This window comes from Grampus griseus (genome assembly GCF_964374135.1).
Source record: "Grampus griseus genome assembly, chromosome: 1".
NCBI classification, from domain to species: Eukaryota; Metazoa; Chordata; class Mammalia; order Artiodactyla; family Delphinidae; genus Grampus; species Grampus griseus.
Window position 1 is genome coordinate 49456020 of NC_139017.1, and position 21707 is coordinate 49477726.

Genomic DNA, 21707 nt, shown 5'->3' on the forward strand with positions numbered 1-21707 from the left:
TTCTCATTGGATAGTGCCCAATACCTTTGTTAATGGAGTGGCTTTTCTGAAAGCCAAGGTAAGAGGCAAGTTTGTATCTCTTCTAGCCTCCCTAGAAGAAATGAGCCAGACGACATGGACCTGTATCCAGCCTCACCAAGAAACCCTAACATAACTATTAACTGAACTGCTGTATTGGCTACCTCTATATCTGGCCCCTGTTAGTTCTACCTTAAATCCCCAAATGTAGTGAAGATGACAGATAGTTCATTCCAGGCAGGTCACCCCCAAGCCCCGGAATTCTGAGTCTAGATGAATTTGTAGTTTGGCGCAGAAGTTCCTCTTCAGGAAGGACTCTAAAATCTGAAGCACATTTTGATCAAAGCCTTTTCCCCTCCAGCATCGCTAATAAAAATGAAAGTCTCCTTGAGTAGAGCTGACTCCCTCTTAGAGCAGTATTTGAGGACCAGCGCTTAGGAGGATGAAGCAGCCACAGTGCCTGTCTCCATAGCTTCACCCTGGTGATGCCATGAGTGAGCATTGCATCCAGGACTCTTCTCCCCAGATGCTGGGCTGATTCCACTCCACGGGTATTATAGGAATTGGAAGGAACCCTTGACAGATGGTCAGAAGGCCTGGCTCTATGATTTTAAAACTTACTTGACTATGGGCAAATGACTTAGCCTTTTTCAGCCTCAGTGTTACATTGTCTGATGGGACCACCACGTCCACCCTGCCTCTCCCACAGGGGTCACTGTGAGGGTCAAATGCGATAATGCATGTGAAAGTGGTCTGTAAACAGCGCTATACCAGAAAAATAATACAAACTTTATTCTTACCACCCTCAGACAGTGCTAAAGCTCAGGCTGCTTCTTAAAGCAGCTCCACGCTATCCTTGCTCCTCTCTGTTGCTAAAAGCCCCTTACTTGGAGCTCCACGGAGCGGCTTCCCAGGTGAAGAGAGGAAGGATACTGGCGGGAAAAACCTAGGCGCTTTTTTCTTTAAGTACCTGGTCCCTATTTTGGTGAATCTGGATCTGTACATCTTATAAATCAATTTCAAACCCCTGTAAGATTGTGGCAGCATTTAAATCTGATGTTGGAAGGATATATAACGTAGATTCTTGCCCACCCCTCTTTGGGTCTAAAGGCGGAGGTAGGTGTTGACCAGCCAGGCTGAAGATTTGAATGCTTCAAAAAGTGATTTATTTTTGCCAGTTCCCCAGTGGTCTCTTTTCTTTCTATTCATGATCTAAGTTTTGCTCAGAATGACATCAAGGGAATGAGAAAACTACCTGTAATTCTTGTTCTCAGATCTGAGATTGTCACAACAGGATCTCTATTCTAGGACTGGGAACAACTGGAACAGCCTTCTGGGGCGTGATCCTAGCCCTCCTTTCTCTCTGCCTCACACCGTTCTCCTACCCCTGGACACTGGCGAGCCAGTCACCACCATCGTAGCCAGATTGCTGGGGGGTTTGCTACTGCCAGCCCCAAGGGAGAACGAGCGACCTCACCAGGACATTTGAAGAAAAAATTTCGAAGCCTGAGGAAGGCTCACGACCAAGTGTTTTGGGGCACATGATGAGGTATGATCTAGTGTAAGATTTCACAAATACAGGTGATCACAGGACTCTCCTGAAATACGTGTTAAAAGTACAAATCTGGGCTTCCCTGGTGGCGCAGTGGTTGAGAGTCCGCCTGCCGATGCAGGGGTCACGGGTTCGTGCCCTGGTCCGGAAAGATCCCACATGCCGCGGAGCGGCTGGGCCCGTGAGCCATGGCCGCTGACACTGCGTGTCCGGAGCCTGTGCTCTGCAGCGGGAGAGGCCACGACAGTGGGAGGCCCGCGTATCGCAAAAAAAAAAAAAAAAAAAAAGTACAAATCCTAGCCCCAGACCCACCCCGTCAATCTCCCAGGCAGGGCCCAACAATACATTTTCAACAGCAATCAAGTAATTCCTATGGTTAGGCAATCTGGGGAAACACTGATCCAACAGAAAAGACCCAATTAGGGTTTTGACTTCACTAATGGCAGCGATGGCTTATTTCTCCATCTATAAAGAAAAGAGGGGGTGAGTTACAACACTATCTGTGACCTTAGCCTCTCTCCAAGGCTGCCTAAGGTCTCATCAGATAACCTATAGGAAGTCTTTCAGACTACTTAGAAATATTTACAGATGTGGCTAGGTCTTTTCAGCGTGGAGAGCTGTGGGCTAGAGTGGCAGCCACTTCTCATGCCCAGTTTGCACAGTCCCGTGCCAGGTGCAGAGAATGGAGACGAGGCCGATCATCTCTGCAAGACATTCTCTGCATTAGTGGAGGTGGACAGCAACACTCGTGGCTGCAGAACTGAACCCCTGGAGAGCTCCCCCATGAGCACTAGGTCCAACAAATGTCCCCAGCTTCCTCATAAGTCTCTGCATGGCCTAGAGAAGTTCATCTGCCTGCCACCTGCATCCATGCCCCCTCATCCAACACGTCCCTGACCCGGCTGTGACTCACAGGCAAACACTCTCAAGTGTCTTCCCACTGGGGCCTCTGCTTTTCAACCCTCTCCATCCTAACTCACCTCTTTCAGCTCAGACTTTTTAATATTGGCTTTTCAGATCACTGAGCATATCTTTAAATGGTATGGATGGACAAACACACACAACACAAATATCAAAATATACCCATTTAAATTAAAAACCTTTAATTCTCTGGGTTTGTTGTAATTTATCCATAGCAATATTTCATATTATATGCATAAAATCTCCCAGTTCTTTCTTGGGCATGTCTTATTCCCCCTATTCAATGGCAGGGTCCCCATGGACGGAGACCAAGTCTTACACAAGTCTTATCTTGTACCCCCAATAACACCTAGGAAGGAAGCTCACATGTATAAGCACTTCCTATGCAGGACAGACTATTTAGGGGAGAATAAACAGAAGGATGTGTTGAGAAAAGCTGGGGTGCCGAGGATGGCCAGTTTGCCTTTACTTGTCCAGTCAACCTTATCTCCTGGCCACATACCCAGAAATGACTGTTTTCTCTCTCGACTGGAGGCCTGGAGGTCCGAGTGATTTATGCAGCCCTTCAGAGGATAACCTGGTCCCATCTCCCCAGGTTATTTCCGTAACCTGTTATCATCTTTGTATTTTTTATTGTCTGTCTGTAGTTCTGTTGTTTGGGGACTGCGGGTTTCCAATTTTAATAATTCTTTCCCATGGCTCCCTTCAACGTTCACCAAAATCATACATGCCCCTGACTAATAAAAGCAGTATTTTTGGTCTCTGCGGCTGGTGCTATGGGGCTCTTTGGTGGTGAATAGCCTGACACAGTGCTCAGTATAATGAGATAGTAGCTACCGCAGCTACCCAAGATTCTCTAAAATTGCCTGAGCAAGTTGAAATCCAAAGCTGGTGACTAAGAAACGATGTTTTAATCATCTTTTCCATCGGAATCGGGGCCCAAAAAGACAGACTAGAGCTAAAGCTTTCAGAGGCCAGGGACACCAGCAAGTCTAAAACTCAGCACCAGGGTTATGGCTTGTGTCTTCCAGCCCTTGGAAGTGCCAGCACTGGGCTGAACTGTTCTGGTTCCGCTCACACAGGCCAAGGCCACTGTGAAGTCCTTTGGCAGGGCCAGTTCTCCCCCAGGCAATGGTAACAACTCATCCTTCTGACCCTCACCTAGCCACTTCTTTATTTCCTTGCACACATAGGACTGGTTTGGAAATGCCATGAATTAAATGGACACCAGAGGAATGGTACTCTGAGAAAAGGGCCTAGCTCCAGTCAGACAGTTCTGGAGAGACCGAGGAGATGCTGAAGAAGAAGCCTTTTTCAGAGGTTGTCCATGGAGCCATAGATAGAGGATGGACCGCCGCCGGGAGCAGAGGGATAGCGCCAAGCATCATCGTCCTCCAGTGATTTGACCCAACCATGTATCCCACCATAAAAGTGTGGGATGAAGAGCTTTGACGAAGGTCTGTCAAAGAAAGTGGAGACTGAGAGATACCTAAGGTTAGATGGAGTCAGGGTTTTAGGGCTAAACATTCAGACAAGAAGAAAAAGCCAGGTTTTCCTTGAAGAGAAATGAACATTTAAAGAGTGCACCAACTTCTCATGCCTTGAGTAGGAATCAGCAATGTGGGCTGGGCTCAGGTAGGCAGTTCTTCTGTTGGTCGCGGCTGGGCTTCCTCATGTGTTTGCAATCAGTTGAGAGTTGATAGGCTGCCAGTTAGGGTGATGGGGGTAACTGGGCCCCTCTCTCTCATCATGTGGCACGCTAGCCCAGGCTCATTCACCTGGTGGTGGCTGCAAGTTTCCCAAGAGCAGCAAGAGAGGACAAGCCCCATGCACAAGAACTTGTCAAGTCTCTGCTTGTGTCACATCTGTTATTGGGCCACTGGCCAAATCAAATCACATGGACAGTCCCAGATTCAAGGGGTTGAGAAACAGACTGCACCTCTTGATGAGAAGGGAAGAGTGGCCATTTTTCACAATCTGTACAAATTACAAAATCCAGAGAGATCTAGCTTTGGGATTTAGGCAAAATCTATCATTTAGACAAGGGTGGGAGTAGGAAGTGTTCCTTCCTGAGAAAGGAAGGATAATCTCTCTCATCTCCCAAGAGCATCTAGAGTGGCAGCCTGGTGAGGCCCAGGGATGCCTGTCCCACACTCAGGTGTCCTGGAATGACGAAGCTGGGATGGCAGGAACAACTCATGGTAAACAAAGTATAAAACACACAGAAGATCCAGGGGAGTCTGTGGGGGAAATGGCCCATATTCAAATTATAAGGAGACAATATATTCTTTTCTTCTTAGATTCCTTCTCATTCTTCTCTATTTTGCATTACTATCTTCTCCTCTTTTTCTCCCTCTTCTCTTTCATGTGTATACTTTATTTTTTTATTTTTTATTATTTTTTTGGTGGTACGCAGGCCTCTCACTGTTGTGGCCCCTTCCGTTGTGGAGCACAGGCTCCGGACGCGCAGGCTCAGCGGCCACGGCTCACGGGCCCAGCCGCTCCACAGCATGTGGGATCTTCCCGGACAGGGGCACAAACCCGTGTCCCCTGCATCAGCAGGCGGACTCTCAACCACTGTGCCACCAGGGAAGCCCTCATGTGTATATTTTAATCATTTATCAAAAGGCACCTGATGACAACCTAATCAGAGTGCAGAGGGAGGCAGGGCTCTGTGTGTGGCACCAAAACCTGTGAAGAGTCCAGGAGAGGGGAGGACAGGCAGAGCCCTTGATGTCCAAGACTCAGACGTTGCTGTGCCAAAAGAGAAAACGCAGTTTATGTTCTCAGGATGGAAGAAGAAATACCACTTCGACAGCTCTTGCTTTGTTCCAGCCACTCAAGAACTGTCATTCGAACAGTACACTGAAGCCATTTCTGTGATTGTCCCACAGGTCACTGTCACTGAGCTCACCACGGGCCTGATTTCAGTGTAACAACAGTCATTGACTAGTGACTGGGAGGTAATGGGGCTAAAAGGTATATTTTGTCTGAAGCTATCTTCTGCTGTCAGTGAATTCCTTCTAATAGTAGTAATCAATTCTGTCTCTAAGCACAGCACAGGAGGTATAGAAAAGAAGACTGTAGGCATAGGCATTATCTGGAAGTTAGCAGTCCAGAGCTAACTCCCTTTTAGAATTGGAAAAGGAATCCTGGTTTGGCTAAGGAAGGAGACTGGGCAGGATGAACTCTGTGGGTGAGAAACTCCATGTGTGGGAATGTGCTCACACGTAGTTGTTTTCTTGATAAGTTTCTCAGACTAGTTAGATGGGCACTGAGGTTTGCAATCAGCCTTCCTAAAAGGCTGCCCCCCATCCCTTGCTAAAGCAAAGATCAGCAAATCTTCCAAGGTGGTGGCCAGAGAAGGTCCCGGGCCTGCTGCTTCTTGGATTTGTGTCTTGTTCCCGTATTCTGCTTCTGATTTCTAGTCATCCAGAGAGTCGTCTTGAAAACAAACATCAGACCACAAGGGACATCCTGGTTGGAAAGTCACTCTGGGGGAAGAGCAGGAAGAACCTGATTAAAGAAACCCAACCCAACACAACAGATGGTTCCCTGGGCAGAGTCCACACCTGTTCAGAGCCTGGCACACCCTGACTTTTAGGGCATTTCATTAGGCTTGTGACTACTGTCCCTAAGCCTTAACTGGTGCTGAAGCCAACATACATCTCATGAAACTTAGTCCCACGGCCACAGAATAACTTCTCACCCCTTTAAGGATAACTGCAATGTTTACTGTTCCACAACAGGTAGTGCAGGTGGTGTACCATAAACCTGATATCACCTGAAAGTTCCTTCCCTACTCACAGTACTTTGGAGGGGTTAATAATCATGCCAGAACCTTCTTCTGTTCATGTTCTCTCCCCATACTACACACTAAAGAAAATGTGCAGCTTGGAATCATGAAAAACAAAATGGCGGGAGAGGCGGGGTAACTGAGGAGGGGGCAGAAGCATCCAGGCTTGGAGAGTGGCCTCTGGAGTACAAAGGCACCTTGGGAACCCACATCTGTGATTGTCCCCCAACAACCTCTGAGGTCACATTTGGGGGCTGAGGGATGGAACGAGCTGCTCTTGGCGTTTAGAAAGAAAACAAAGTCTAAATAAGGCCACTTACAGAAGAGACAATTAGCTGGGCAGGGACTGAAAGACTTCTTTCACATATACTGGGCATAGGACAGTTTACACTCAATAAAACATCAAAGGAAAAAAAAGTGAGCTGTCCTTCATGAACACCGATGGCTACTAACCTCGGGAATGTGGACTCTTTGGGGCATTTGATGCAAGTTACAAACCCTCACCCTAAAAGGGATAAGGGATGGAGAGGAAGGCACACATAAGCATGCATAGAGCATAGATCGTCTGCACGCAGACCTCAGAAGCCCACCTAAAGGCCTGTGGTAGTAATGAGCCCTCGAAACCCTGATGTTAAATGCTTCTTAAAGCTCGTCATTAATGCTCTCGAATACTCTACACCTACGTACCTGCTACTTCTGCCTTTTTTCAATGCTCCAGGGGCCAACACTCACTTACTTCACCTGGTCCTGGATAAAGGGAAGCGGGGGACAAACCAGCCTGACACCTGCGTTCCCCAAGCAGGAGGCCCCGCTCCCTCCACCTGGGCCCCACTCGGCGTCTGGGGCAGGGCCCTCCTTCTCAGCTCTCCCCCCTCCCCAGCCCCGCGGCTCCTGGACAGCGATAGTGCACGCTGGCTCCCCGCCCGGACCCCGTGGAGGCTGCCTGGGCCTCACCGTCTTCTTGGCGGGTTCCTTCTTCCTCCTCTTCTCCGAGTTGCTGTGGTAGGGCAGGTCACGGCCGCGGTAGGACGGGCCCCGGCTGAGCTCGCGCTCGCTGTAGGGAGGCAGCGCGTCGTCGGGCGCGTCCTCCTCTTCGCCCTGCGGCGTTCCCTCCTTGTAGGTGGACGGCGGCGACCAGGCGTAGTAGGAGGCGCTGCGCGGGCCGAGCTGCGCGCTCAGCTTGGACGGCGTCTCGAGGCTGCCGCCGCGGCTGGCGCCCTCAGGCAGCGCCTGCCGCTCCACCCCGGCGCCCCGGAACGAGTGGTCGTACTTGGGCACGGCGCCCGGCGTGCGGCTCACCAGGCGGGGCAGGTGTGCGTCGTCGGGCGGCCGCCGGCGCGGGGGGCTGTAGGACCAGCCGCGGTCCGCGTCGGTCAGGGGCTCCCGGCTGCGGCTCCGCTGTCCGTAGTACTCTTCCAGCGAGCCGTCCTGGTAGAAGCCCCCGTGCGCCCGCGCCTCTGAGCGCTCGAAGCGGCTCCCGCCCCGGGCCTCGTGGTTGTTGCCGTCCGCCCTGCGGGACCGCGGGCCGTAGGAGTCAGCGAAGGCCGCCAGCTCGTCCATGGAGACGGCCGGCACCCCGGTGGCGAAGTTCTTCCGCGACAGCATCTCGGATTTGGAGCGCTGCTGGCTGCGGGCAGAGGAGGCGCTGGTCAGTCCAGGTAAGCCGTGCGCGAGGCAGGGAGCTTGAGCGGGGATCTAAGGGCCCCTGTCGTGTCTGGGGCCTCTGTCAGGAGACCGAGGTTCGAACCACGGCTCCGCTCCTGGCTGGATGAATCACCTCGGGCGTCTCTCACGCCTCAGAATCAACAAACAACAAGCTCAAGGCGGCCATGCCCATCTCGAGTGTTAGTGTTAAGGATCAAGATGGGGTTGTGTGGATAAAAATACTTCGTGATCTACACGGTGCTGAAACACACGTTGGGCCTTCTTTTGGCCATTACGATGTGACCTCTAGTTGACAGCCTCCTGACTCACTCCTCACACCCTCAAAGCCAGCGTGGGTGATGTGGGCCTGCAGTACACACAGCAGTGGCCCACGGAGTCCCTGTAATATTTGGTGACAAACAGAGGCCTTTCCCTTCCTCAGAGCCGAGGCCAAGTTACCTCTTGGGGTGGCAGGCAAGAGGGAGCCTGCAGTTGGTACTTTGAGAGAAAAGCAATAGTATCTACTGCCCCTCCAGATACAGGTTAGGTGAGTGGGGAAGGTGCTGTCCGGTGGGCACTGGCTACACAAAACTGGACAGACAACTTGGCCGCCCCACATTCATTGGCCATGTGACCCAGGGTAAGTTCCTTAGCATTTGTAAGTTTCAGTTTCCCCAACTTAAAATGGGGACATTAATAGTACCTCCCTTTTAGAATTAGGAGACTCAAATGCAACAGTATAACACGTTTGGCACTTGACCTTTCACAAAACAAATGATCAAAAATGATGGAGGTGATGGGTGGGGTTTTTTAGAGGTTATAGGATAAAACGTGAGAAGAGCAGAGAAATGTTAACAAGGTTCATTAAGGGGTCTAGAGTACCCTCTTCAAGGAGCCTTGAGTGATTACTTCTGCTCATGGTGTCCCAAGTGTTCCCTTGCTTAATAAATGTGGGAAAGGGATGTTCAACAGCCCACAGAGAGACGTGGCAGAATAACCTAGAAGGGCAGACAGAGATGCTGCTGGATCACAGCAGCCTCACGTGCACCCTGCCTCCCAGCTCCTGCCCCCTCACGCCCAGCACCAGCGCTGCCCGGCCACAGCCACCTTCACCTGTGCCTGAAGCTCTCCAGATCCTCTTTGTTATACTCCATGGCCGAGGGCCCCCGGCTTGGCCCGCTGCTGCCTCGCATGACACCTGACCAGTAGTCAGGATTGCTTTCCAAGTCCCCAGACACAGGGAACTGTTTGCTTCGCATCTGATGGTAAGACTGGCGGAAACTGCTGTCTTCCTCATGCAGGGAGCTGAGTTCCGAGATGGTGTTGTTATCTGCAGGGACAAAAACCAGGCATGACAGAGCTTCCTACCCATAGAACAGAATGGGAACTCGGTTAACGGCTGAGACTAGAGGCTTTGGGAAACTCCCACCCGAGGGCCTCAATCCTGTCCAGGGTGGGTTGTAGACCTGAGCTAGTGGTATTTGTATTCTTAGCTCAGCAGGAACTGGCTCCAGCTGGAAGCCCACTTGCCTACAGAGAGGGAGGCTTCCTACATGCTCTGTTCTTGGAATAGGAAAACAATTGTTATTGTTCCACCTAAGGCAGGCTTCCCAGAACTTGGGCTCTCTACAGCTGGTCTCCTCCTAGTACATCAGCATCCTTGCTCAAATATTTTTCTTCTTGTTGTTTAATTCAGTGATGAGCCATGATGATCCCAGGCATGAGGCAAAAGGGGCAAAAAGAGAGAGAAGCCACAGACCACAGGATCTTCCCTACTGTTGGCTGAGTCCCAGGGTGGGGCCTTCAGAGTCAGTGCTACAGCTCCGCTTTAGAGGCACCCCATTCCAGCTTCCTGCAGTTGTGCCCCTCCCCACAGAGCGAGGAGTCCACAGGGCCAAGGGGGTGTACACACCTAGTGGCCATCCACCCCCCCCTCTGGATGTTCATCCAGGAACCTGGACTATCTTCCCCAAACAATACCAAGTCCATTTCCAGGGCCTGAGTAGACCTCTTCCACTCCCCAAAGAGTATGGGGCCATGGGTGGCCAGGACAGCTGTTTGGAGGTGCGGGAAGAAAAGGGGAAGGTTGGGCTGCACTTAGGGCTTCTGGGCCTCCGCTTATACTCTGGTCCTAGCCCAAAAATGTAAAGAGGGAGGGGATGGTCACAGCCTGCTCATTTCCTAGGGTGGCCTAAGTAGCTTTTCACAAAAGCACTTGTGAATAAGGACCAGAGTCACGGTCTGGAAAGAAAACAAAAGAACAAAGAAACTATTTATTTATGAAACTTTGAAATGGGTTGAATTTCACATTACTTAAAAAATAAATCTAGCGAATCTATTTGTAATGTAACTGAATCCATTTGTTTTCCAAAAATCCTTTGAACTTCAAACTGTTATCAAAATCAACATTTATAAGGTGTAGGGCCCGGCTGCTGAGCAACAGGTAAACCGAGATCAGATGTGGGAAGCACAGATGTGTGTCTCAGTTTCCCCTCTACCTCGTCTCCTCCCTATATCCCCAATGGTCCTTAGAGGAGCAGAGAATTTTTGCTGGTTCCCACCCATGAAGGGAAGGGAGGGTCTCCCCCCACAGCATAAACACAGCCTCCTTGTCCTGTTTTACCAGGACACAAGGCTGACCAGGAATGCCGTTCAGTTTGGTCATGTGATCAGCTGGTTTTGAATTATAATCTAATTATAAGCCTTTTCTGCCCCGTAAGGAGAATGGACTAGTCCGTGCCTATTTTAAAGGAAAACAACTCAGATCCTAGTGATTAATCAAATCTAGAACCTTTCTTTTCTCATGATCCCAGCGAACTCCAATCTCCCGGGAACCATACAGAAGAGAGCTTTAAAATGCACCGAGTGTGCTTCTTGAAAAATGACATTATTTATTCAGACCTTTCCTTAAACTTCAGGGAATAATGGACAGTTTTCACTTCTCCAGATACTCAGGGCTAGCTCTGTTTCACCATTCATATGACGGACAGTCCAGGCTGTATGCTGCTCTAAAATTTCGGCCACAGTGAACATGAACATCAACATACCCCACTTCACAGACACCTAATAATGGAACTCTAGAGCATGATAGGCAAACTTTTTCTGTAAAGGGCCAGATAGTAAATATTGTAGGCTTTGCAAGCCATACTGTCACAACTATTCAACTCTGCCATTGCAACATGAAAGGAGTCATAAGTAATACAGAAGTGGATTGGCATGGCTGTGTTCCAAGAAAATTTACTTGCAAAAACAGGAGGTGGAACATATGTGCCCTGGGAGACGTAGTTTGCTGATTCCAGACTGAAATATCCTAAGAGCAACCCCCTATTTACAAGGGGCAGGCGAATGAGGATCACCCTGGCTGGGAAATTCATGGGCCTGACCCTGAAACTTCTATTTCTTACAGAATCTATTACTCCCTTGCCGCACCTGAAACTATGAGACTCATTTTATGATGAGATCTTCAAGAGTGTCCTATGTCCGTGATCCACCCCAGGGTTTACTTTCCTCTTCAGGAACAGAACCTCTCAAACTAAAGAGAACTAGATTCCTACTTCATCTCTCTGCAGTTATGGTAACGTCAACCTGCAGGTTCAGGAGTGCTGGGCTCCAGTTCTGGCCCCGACACTGAGCTCTGGCACTGGTTACTTTCCCCCCCACCTCCCTTGCCTCTTCCGTAAAATGAGGGAGGTAGATTCGACAGCCTCAGTCTCTTCCGGCTCCAACATCCTAAAGTCCTATGAGTTAGAAGTCTTCTAGTCTTTGACTAGAAACTGCCGCTGCAGCTATGGCACATTCCACAGTTGGCTCCAAAGTGTCTAGTTTAACAAAAGGGCACAGGACGGGAATCAGAAGAGCTGGGTTCTAGTCCTGATTCTATCACTTCAACCCTCTCGGCTTCTGTTTCCTCATCTGTCAACCCAGGCCATCCCTTGGACTCTAAGATTCCTTGGTCATTACCTTATGGCCAGCCAGCCCTTGGAGACCACTTTAATCCAGGCAGACAGAAGACATCACCTAAACTGGGATCCACCCTTTATTTTCAACCTCCGTTTTTCACTTTTTCTCTGTGTGTGTGAGATTCACAGATTTCCTCCATGGGCCCTTTCTCCTTGATCTCTGACTATCTCTGTCTCTGTCCCCTTACAGAGATCCATGACAACACTGTTACAACTAGCTTGTCAAAGTGCAGTGACATCTGCATTCCTGACATTCCAATCTGGAGATGGTCTTTTTATAACCAGTGTGGTGGGTGGAGGCAGCAATGGATGCAACTCAGACAGGATGAAATTAGAATTGCAAACTGGGAGGAATATGTTGTCTTTAATCTGAATAAAGCTCCTCTAGTCTGGGACTGTTTCCCCAACAATGCCATCAAGTCTCTCGTGGATTCCAAGGCGAGGAGGGTTCAAAGAGAGAAACGTAGTGACCTCACTCCCAGGCCTGCCAGCACCCTCTGATCATTAGCCTGTCCGTGTCAGACCTGCCCTGTGATGCCTCTCATGACAGATGGTAATTTGGAATCCAAATCAAGAATCAGCTGTGTCAGCTGCAAAGTCTCCCAGGGCTGTGGGTGAGTTAAGGGTTGGGGCCCTGACACCTACAGACTCAGTAATTAAAACGTTCTTTGGACAAGAGGGGCAGCCTCTTTGCTGGCCCCTCAGCCTCTGCTGCTGGGCATCTCAAAGGAATGTAGGCCTCTTTTTTACGAGATTTCTTTCTTTCTTTCTTTCTTTTTTTCATCTTTATTGGAGTATAATTGCTTTACAATGGTGTGTTAGTTTCTGCTTTATAACAAAGTGAATCAGCTATACATATACTTATGTCCCCATATCTCTTCCCTCTTGTGTCTCCCTCCCTCCCACCCGCCCTATCCCACCCCTCTAGGTGGTTACAAAGCACCGAGCTGATCTCCCTGTGCTATGCGGCTGCTTCCCACTAGCTATCTACCTTACGTTTGGTAGTGTATATATGTCCATGTCTCTCTCTCGCTTTGTCACAGCTCACCCTTCCCCCTCTCCATATCCTCAAGTCCATTCTCTAGTAGGTCTGTGTCTTTATTCCTGTCTTATCCCTAGGTTCTTCATGACCTTTTTTTTTCTTAAATTCCATATGTATGTGTTAGCATACAGTATTTGTCCTTCTCTTTCTGACTTAACTGCATTTCTTTGGCAGACTTGCTCTTTCACTTTCACTGATAACGGCAAGTCGGGCAGCTGGACTGTCGTTCAATGCTAGGGCCTTTCATGTTGGAAAAAACTGATACTCAAGCTTCTACATCCTAGGTCATTATTTTGAATATATTTTAAAGGGAGTAGTAGGGAAAGGCTGTTTTAATAAAATATTTCCAACCCCAGGATTGCACGGCCCCAGCAGTACTGACTGCCCCATGGAGAGACACGATAGGAACCAAGATGGTATATGATTGCTCTTCTTTTTTTTTAAATTCTATTATGGTTTATTACAGGATACTGAATATAGTTCCCTGTGATTGCTCTATTTTTCATACCAGAATCCCTTTTTTCTTTCCTCTATGTACTCAAAGCTACTTTCTTTAGGGTGGTATCACCAGCACCCCTACTAGTTCTGACCCTGAAAGCTCAGTCCTGCCCACGTATGGTCACCCCCAAATCCCCTTTAGCACGATGCACAGATCACGTAAAACTAACAGATGCTCACATCTGCCTCTCATCCTTCTGGCTGGATCAAACTGAGCCAGCTCCTTCTCGACATAGTATAGGACCTTCATGGAGTCTCTCTCTTTGTCAGCTTGGATCCGGTAACCTTTGCGAACTGTTGAGAAACAGACAAGAAGGTGAGGTGAAAAAAATCAGGAGAAGACAGCTTCCATTTATTTTACCAAGTAGAAAACATGGGTCCCACTAATAACAACTCTTTTTGAAATCACCCAGAAATCGTAACCTGTAGTTGTATATATGGAACCATACTTCAGATCCCCTTTATCAGATGGTTCCATTAGAATGGAGGATCGGCAGGTCAACAACAAAATTCTATTACAGTATATTTTTAGTCATTTGTTAACCTCTGCTTCCTACCTCCTGACCTCTTATAGCTCTACTTAAAGCTCATCTTCTCAAAGTTTGGGGGAGTACACTCACACTACAAAAAGACCACTCTCTAGACTAGGGCCGCAGATCACTCTACAGTCTGAGGTTCATACCTTCACCTGGTGGAAGCACATGTAGCTTTAAAACAGATACCCAAACGTCAGGGACCTTGACACAGGTGGCCTAAAAGCCTCTAGTTGCTTGGGAGATGGTGCAAAAATTCCATAACTAGGTGATGCATAAGAGCTAATATTAGATTGTAGGCTTTATACATATTAGTACAAAATAAAATGCAAAATACATGGATTACTATTATGGTTCCATTATTATTTCTTTAGCATTTTCCTCTTAGGAAAGGGATTACCATATTTTTGACATGATTAATTCAACCTGCTGCTATGTGGTTACAGGCAGGTGTTCTTTTCAGGGCTTAATAAAAAACAAAACCAAAGCATGAGAGATAATACCATCTCCTACATTCCCATCACTCATATTGTCAGGGGCAAAGGCTGTTGAAGCCCCATGTCACTTATCAGTCGAGTCCAATACCAGCCCCAAGGGTGATCAGACACGGGCAGGTCCAATCTTCACAGATAAGAGAAAGAGAAAACAAGAAAGAGTGAAAGGAATGGGATGGGGACAGAACAATAAGGGTAATAGACAACACTTAATTGGGCACTGAAATGTGCTAGGTCCTGTGCTAAATGCTCTACATGGACATTGATTCCTCACAACTACATAAGGAAGTTAACTGTTAGTAGCCACATTTCATGGTTGAGGACACTTTGGTTCAGAGAGGTTTTATAACTTGCTCAGGAATAAGTGGTAGTTCTGGGACCGGAACCATGTAGTCTGACTGAAGCCCAACCATACTGGGCATCTTGCCTCTCTGGAGTCTAGGAGCAGAGACAGTATGGAGAGATAGGAGAGGAAGACAAAAAGGAAGAGCCCAGAGTAGAAAATGCTCTTAGGTGTGCCATAGGCAGTGTCACCTGAGGCACGATCCTACCTTACAGCCCATCAGGACTGTACAGTGGGATGGAAGCAAATGACCCGCCTCCAATATTCTCTGTTCCCAGAGTAGGGCAAATACCATAAAGAAACCATACGACTGCATGCACCTCTGGAGAAAATCCTGCTTTCTGTACTCTGGTCATGTTACCCCGGCTGTGGACAGAGCCCCCCACACAAGCATGTACGTGGAAGATTAAAATATCTTCCACGGACTCTAATCACAGCCCTGGCATTGAAGATTGGGAAGACGCCCACACATCCATTTGCAGGTGCACTGGTTTTCTATATGAGAACAGGATGGGCAGTCCACATTCAGCTCCAATTGTGGAATTACTTAAAAAAAAATTAATGAATCTCAGCACACGCTTTTTAGTACACCTTCTCCCGGAGGTTAGATCCATGATCCGTATGCAGAAGCAATTATTAGCAGAAATGATTTTATTTATCAAGCTACACACTCTTCCATCTCTGCAGAGGTGTTTACATAGTACAGACAGTTCACTTAAAATGCAATTATCCCACGGAACTGCTATGTCTGTTCTGAGGCAGTTATGTCTGATGGATGAAACACAGGGCTGGGAAATGGGGAACTGGGCATCTTGTAGGCATGCCGCTGGATTTACTGAGGGACCTCAAATAAGTGGTGACCTATCCAGGACTCAGTTTTCATGTCTGTAAGATACAGCTAATACTTTTCACCTTTTAAATAATCTCATAGGGGAAAGACAAATATATAAACCAAAAAGAAAAAGAAAAAAGAAAGGAGACAACCAAGACCAAATCAGTGGCGCACTTTGAGTTCTCTGTAATTATTAGGGGCAGCTCAGATGACACCTCATCCAAAAGGCTTTCTTTTTCTCTAGCTAGAAAAGTTCTCTCCCTTCTCTCTCTATCCCACTCCTAACTTACAAATCATTTACTTTGAACTTTCATCATGGCCCTTAATATATTCTCATTGGTTTCAAATGATTTGTATAAATGTCTAATCTTCCCAAAGATTCTTGAGGGAAAAGACTGCTTATCATTCTAGCTCAGCGTAAAGCCCAGGATGGTGCTCTATACACAGTATGCACTTAAATGTTTGCTTGAGCTGACTTGGTGCCAGCCTGGGGCTGGGGGTAGGGTTAATGCTTTCTTTAGAAACAGTATTTTCAGTAGTTTCCCTGTCTAGATTGTAAACTTCCTGAGGTCAAGGACAAATTCTCTCTGTTTATCTCTGCATCCTGAGCACCTAGCATAGAACCTGACACATTGCAGACACTCAAAACACATGTGTTTGTATGAATGAATGAATGAATGAAAATCAGGAATAAAAACTATATTACAGAGAATTACAAGTAAGGCAGAAAAGGCCATGTGATGGGTTTGTTGGAGAATTTTCACCAGGAAGGGGAAGGCTTGAATGGTAGCTTGAGGGAGCAGCAAGGTTTAGGTAAGTTTTGTTGTTTTGTTGATGATTATTTTTTAGTAAAGAAAATGAGCATGTTTATAGGCATTAGGGAAGGGTCTACTCTACCTGCAGCTGTGGCTTTATCTAGGTGTTCTTAATATGTGAAGCACTGTATGGCAAACATTCAGTAATACTGAGATAAAGGGGGGAAGAGTATTGCTATAGGAAACAATGTACCAACTGTCCCCTGGCAATGAGAGATGGCTGCCATCCTGAGCAACAGCTGGAAACTGCTCCCTTAACTGCAACTTGGACCGGCGCTTAGATTGCTTTCTGTGTCATTATAACAAATTGAACTCCTCATTACGAGACAGATTTGATCATGTATGCATACGTTATCATGCCCCTGCAAAGTTACAGTAACTCTTCACAGCCTCAAATGACAATGGCAGCTTCGCCTTTCAGTACTGGCATTGTAAAGAGACACCACTGTACTAGATCCTTTCAGCTTTGATTGCTAAGTCACACCAGCTCATGAGTTCAGAAATCTTAATCCCTCTACTTTGTCAAAAAGGACAGAGGCAGAGTACTGATGTTTAGACTTTAGAGGCATCATCCGTTTGGTTTCAGTAGCTAAAAAAGCTAGGCACTTCTCCCTTTAAGAGGCGTTGGTTTTCCTCTTTTAATTGAAAGCTGTATATTCGATGGGTGGCACGCTATAACTAATTCTCTCATCGTGGTAGAACCTGGCTCTGTGTCACGTATATGCTCAGGAGCACAGAAAACCTTTCTTGATCCTCCGAGCAGATGAGACTTTTCCTTCTCTGAGCTGGCATCAGAGAACAGTCTTATCATAGGTTCCTTTCTATTTGTCACTCATTTGATTTCCATTCACAAGCCCCCAGAAACCACTCTGCTGGACCATAAACTCCTTGAGAGAAGATTTGTACGCATTCATTAAATTTTTCTTGATTTGAAAACAAATAGAATGGTGTCAAGCCGATTTTTATCTGTAATTTGTCTGAAGATCAGAGAACTCTCTGATGCGTGGTGATATTTTAATAAGAAATGTACTACATTATTGGCCAAAGACCAGCATTTTTTGGAAAATGACTTTTTTCCTGAAAATGTCTTATTTCAGTTTAGGGTCGATGGGTGATTTATTTCTCTTTTGAAGTTCAGTCTGGTCCAAGTCCTTTGGTTGGTGTGGATTTTCATACTTCAGCTCCTCTAATTTATTAGCCTTGCCAACTTTGATTTTTACTGGAGAGGGACTATTGGGATACTCATTTTGATGCCAAGCTATAATTTCAAAACTTCTTATTGTTAAAAGATTTGAGTTGATACTTCTGACCCAATTAAGGCTCAACTATTTTTCAGCTAATTTCCCCTTTAAAGCCAAATCCGATTTGTAAAACTTGCAAAAGAAGTCTGTAAGGCAGATATCCATGGATATAGCCTTGTTCTTCCCGTCCTATCTTAATAAGCTAAGGAAGGCTGTTTATGGATAATGGAACAGCTGCCAGATTCCACCCCCAGGGTGACAGCAGCTCAGTTGTGGGAGAAGTGATGCTTAAAATTTGCATATTCTCTGTATACATACAGTAGGCATATATATAGACACACATCCTTATTAGTTTGAAAAATGACATTTCAGAACCCTACTTGCCTATTCAATTCTTTTGCAAGAAGGATGAGTGGAGACCAGGTAGATGTGAAAATAAAATGGATTCAAGCAAGGGAAAAGATAATTGCATTAATCAAGGTGGGAGATGATGGTGGCAATGACTAGGATAGTTGAGTAGAGATGGACCAATTCAAGGTTATTTTGAGGTCTAATCTGAAGGACTTGGTGACCAGTTGGATGAGAGAAGTGAGGGAGAGGAAGAGATAAGGATCAAGCCCCTGCTTCTGGTTTGGGCTACTAAGTAGATAACGGTGCCATCCACCGAAAATAAGAAATGTAGGAGTTGGTTTGAGGTTGAGAAACAGCAGATTAATTCCATTTCCTAGATAGATGTTGAGCTGGAAATGCCTGTGGTACATTAAGGTGGGTATGTTCAGAAGGCAGGTGGATATATGGGACTGAGGAACAGGAGAGAGGATGGAGATAAAGACTGGCAGTCGTCAGCATATAGATGATGACTGGCGCCATGGACTAGATACGATTCCCCAGAGAGAGGACCTTGCACAAACAGGAGCACCAGCATCTGGGGGATGTGCAGAGAAAGAACAGCCAGCATATAGTGAAAACGGTAGGAAAAACTCCAAAGTACAGTGTTGAGGAGGGCAAAGAAATATGAGTGCGTTGTCAGGGGTGGCAAGAGCTTTTGAGAAGTCAAGGGGGCAAGCTTTGAGAAGCATCCATTCGAGTTAGCAATAAGGCGGCCTTGGCAAGCGCTGGTCTTTGGAGTGGTGAAAGCAATAGCAAGACAGAAGTTAGTTGAGGAGAGGAAATGGAGACATTAAAGATTCAAAACTCTATCAAGGAGCTTGGCTGTGAAGAGGATAACGTGGATAGGGAAGTAGCATCAGAGGACTATAGGGTTTTTGCAAATTGTTGTATTTTAATGGGAGAGATCCGAGTGTGTTCTGAACGCTGATAGGAAGGAAAGGAGAGATCCGAGTGTGTTCTGAACGCTGATAGGAAGGAAAGGCTAAAGACGTGAGGTGGGAATGGGGTGGGGTATGGAGATTCAGCAAAGAGAGAACCTTGACAAAGCTGAAGGGGATGGCCCCAGAGCAGGACAGGAGGAGACAGTCATCTTTTTTTGTAACACAGGTAACACACACACATAGCAGGTAACCGCTATGAAGAATGGGAGAAGGAATCAGGGTGCCTCTTACCTCTTGCCCATTCGGTAGCTAACTGGCTATACTATAGGTAGCTCATCAAAGGTGTCTTTTCAACTACACGGAGTGTTCAAAAGAGTATTGTGTACAAATGTAATCTGAAAAATTACTGTTGCTAGATGATTACCCTAAAATTGAAGTAGCATAAAAATAAAAAATAGGCTAAATTTACATCTTTATAAATCAGCATCTCTTAACACTTGTGACATTCTTTAAAGGACAATCTACATGGAACAGTGGCTTAAGCCACTTTTCTTAAAGGAGAAATAGCCAAATGCCATCAGTAATTCTGGCCACGGTACCATGAGTACAGAAATGTGCCCAGTGAGGATCATGAAGAACTCACTCCTGACTCAACGAGCCAGAAAATGATAACATGAGCCAGACTAGCTTGGCCGGCGCTGGTTGTGCATTCTCCCCTTTTCCCCTGCTGACAGAATCCTGACTTTGTTCATTTCCAAGGTGAATAGGTGTTGTGGCCTAAGAGATGAGTCTTGGTTGGTCCAAGCCAATCTGGTTTAGGAATGGAGACAGGACACAATTCTTGCCAATAAAATGACATGGAGAAGTCTGCTGGAAGGGGAAGAGGCTTCTGGAAAAGTTTTCCTCACTCTTGAGAAAAGGAGCACAAGGAAGGAGCATAACTTTTCCGTCTCTGAATGCATTTAGCATCTGGGACGCTGGCAGTCATTATGGAATCTGGAGGGGAGCCAGCCCGGGAGGACAGAGGATGCACTCGGGATGCCAGAACAGAAGACGGAAAGAACTAGGTCCTACAGTGATGCCACCTGAACTGTTCCATTAACCAAGCCCAGAACCACCTTACCTTGGAATTTCCTGCTATGTGAAATAATTTTTTTTTCTATTTTTTAAGCCACTTCTAATTGCAGTTGCTTAGTATCGCAGGATGGAGCCCAAATGCCTGAACTGCATATGCAAAAGCAGGAACTGGAAACAGGCTGAAGACAGGAGAGAAGAAGTATTTGCCATTCTATGAATAAGAGTCATTTTATTATGAGAATCCATTCAATAAAAAGTAAGAGGGAAAGGGTTCTGATGGGAAGGAAGGAGACAGAAGATTGGGGGGGAAAGGCAAGCTGCAAACAGAGCATGAGACAAGTCCTATTAATGCCTCTTTTGCCCACTCCATCCTTTGGGGAAATGGACTGTATTGTATTTATCTCTCTAATACCCTGTGTGTCCTTGATCATTAACTTTTACTTCTCAGTCTGTGACTCATTCCCAGTCTCAGACATCAGAATCCTGCTAATAGTTCCTGAGAGAGAAAAAACACAAATACCAATTACTCACTGAGGATATCCACTCCTTCCAGGGTGGAGCATTGACAGTTCATTAAATGGACTAGACATTCTGCCCTGCTCCCCACTGAAGGCTGTCCAGATACCTCCAGGGGAGAAATGTCTGTTTCATCAACCCTAGCGGCTCATTCACACCTAGGGATTTAAAAATCACCTCCTAAACATACTACATACACAGTTCTAACCTTTACTACTCTGTAGTCCTGTTCAGGTGCCTCCAGGAAGGCTACATTTTAATGTCTCTGTACTCCTCTACCCCTGCCTATAACCTCGAATTCATCATGCCCTCAATGGGGCTAATCTTCATCCAAATACACTCTCCTTACCAGTTACCTCATTTCTGTCTAGGATAGGCACCACTAGACAACTGGGCTCATTTTGAAGCCTCCGAACATCTAACTGCTTGCTCTTTCAAAGCATCTCTCAGATTCGTCCACTCATTTCAACGCCCGTTGTCTCCATCATAATCCAGACACTCACATGTCCCACTTCAATCACACCTCAGCTCAAGGTCTCTGATTCTACTCTCTCCTACTTACCACTTGCTTTGTCAACATGTCACCTCTCCACTCCGGAACCTGCCTGCAGTGGATCTCATTTGCTATGGCACCAAGCCCCAGCTCTTCTGGGAGGGGTTTCAAGGCCCTCCCTAATCTGGCTCCACCATATTCTTCCACTGTCTTGCAGTCAGACAGACAAGCTAGACACTGTCAAATACACACACTGTGTTCTTTTAGCTCCGGGCTTCCACCATGCTGGCCTGTGTGTCTCTGCTTTCCTAATCCTTCTCATTCCTCTAGGCCCATCTCTAATCTCCCCTCTTCCCTGAAGACTTTGTAACCATCCCAGCTCTTTCTCCTTTGAACTGCCAGTACCATACGCTTTAGCATCTAACTGTCCCACTAAAAGTCCATTTTCTTTCCCTGGCTGGGCCACACTGCTTGTTAGACAAACCTTGTCCTACACGTCTGAGTGTTCCTCACAGTACCTGGTAGAGTCCTGAGCACTAGATAGGGAAGAGATAACTATTTATTAATTGAATGATCAACATGCAAGGGGTACACCTTGCCTCTTTTTCTTATAATTTTAGTTATTGAGGAGCCTGGGAAGAAAGCAAGGGGCAGCTATGTCC

At 46.8% G+C, this 21707-nt stretch overlaps 1 protein-coding gene across 2 annotated transcripts in view; it reads right to left on the reverse strand.

Annotated features, from left to right (window-relative positions):
- Window positions 1-2547: 2547 nt before the first annotated feature.
- The window catches only part of ILDR2 (immunoglobulin like domain containing receptor 2), a gene marked incomplete at its 5' end in the record, with an annotated part of 58636 nt that continues 39476 nt past the window's right edge, over window positions 2548-21707 (reverse strand). Inside the window, 4 exons of one of the 2 annotated variants that reach the window (XM_082656899.1) lie at window positions 2548-5985; window positions 7242-7914; window positions 9045-9261; window positions 13611-13724. In XM_082656899.1, the coding sequence (XP_082513025.1) occupies window positions 5950-5985; window positions 7242-7914; window positions 9045-9261; window positions 13611-13724 (1040 nt within the window). In that variant the 3' untranslated portion in view covers window positions 2548-5949. Of the gene's footprint in view, window positions 5986-7241; window positions 7933-9044; window positions 9262-13610; window positions 13725-21707 lie in introns of both variants that reach the window. The other variant, XM_082656898.1, reaches the window with a different exon arrangement.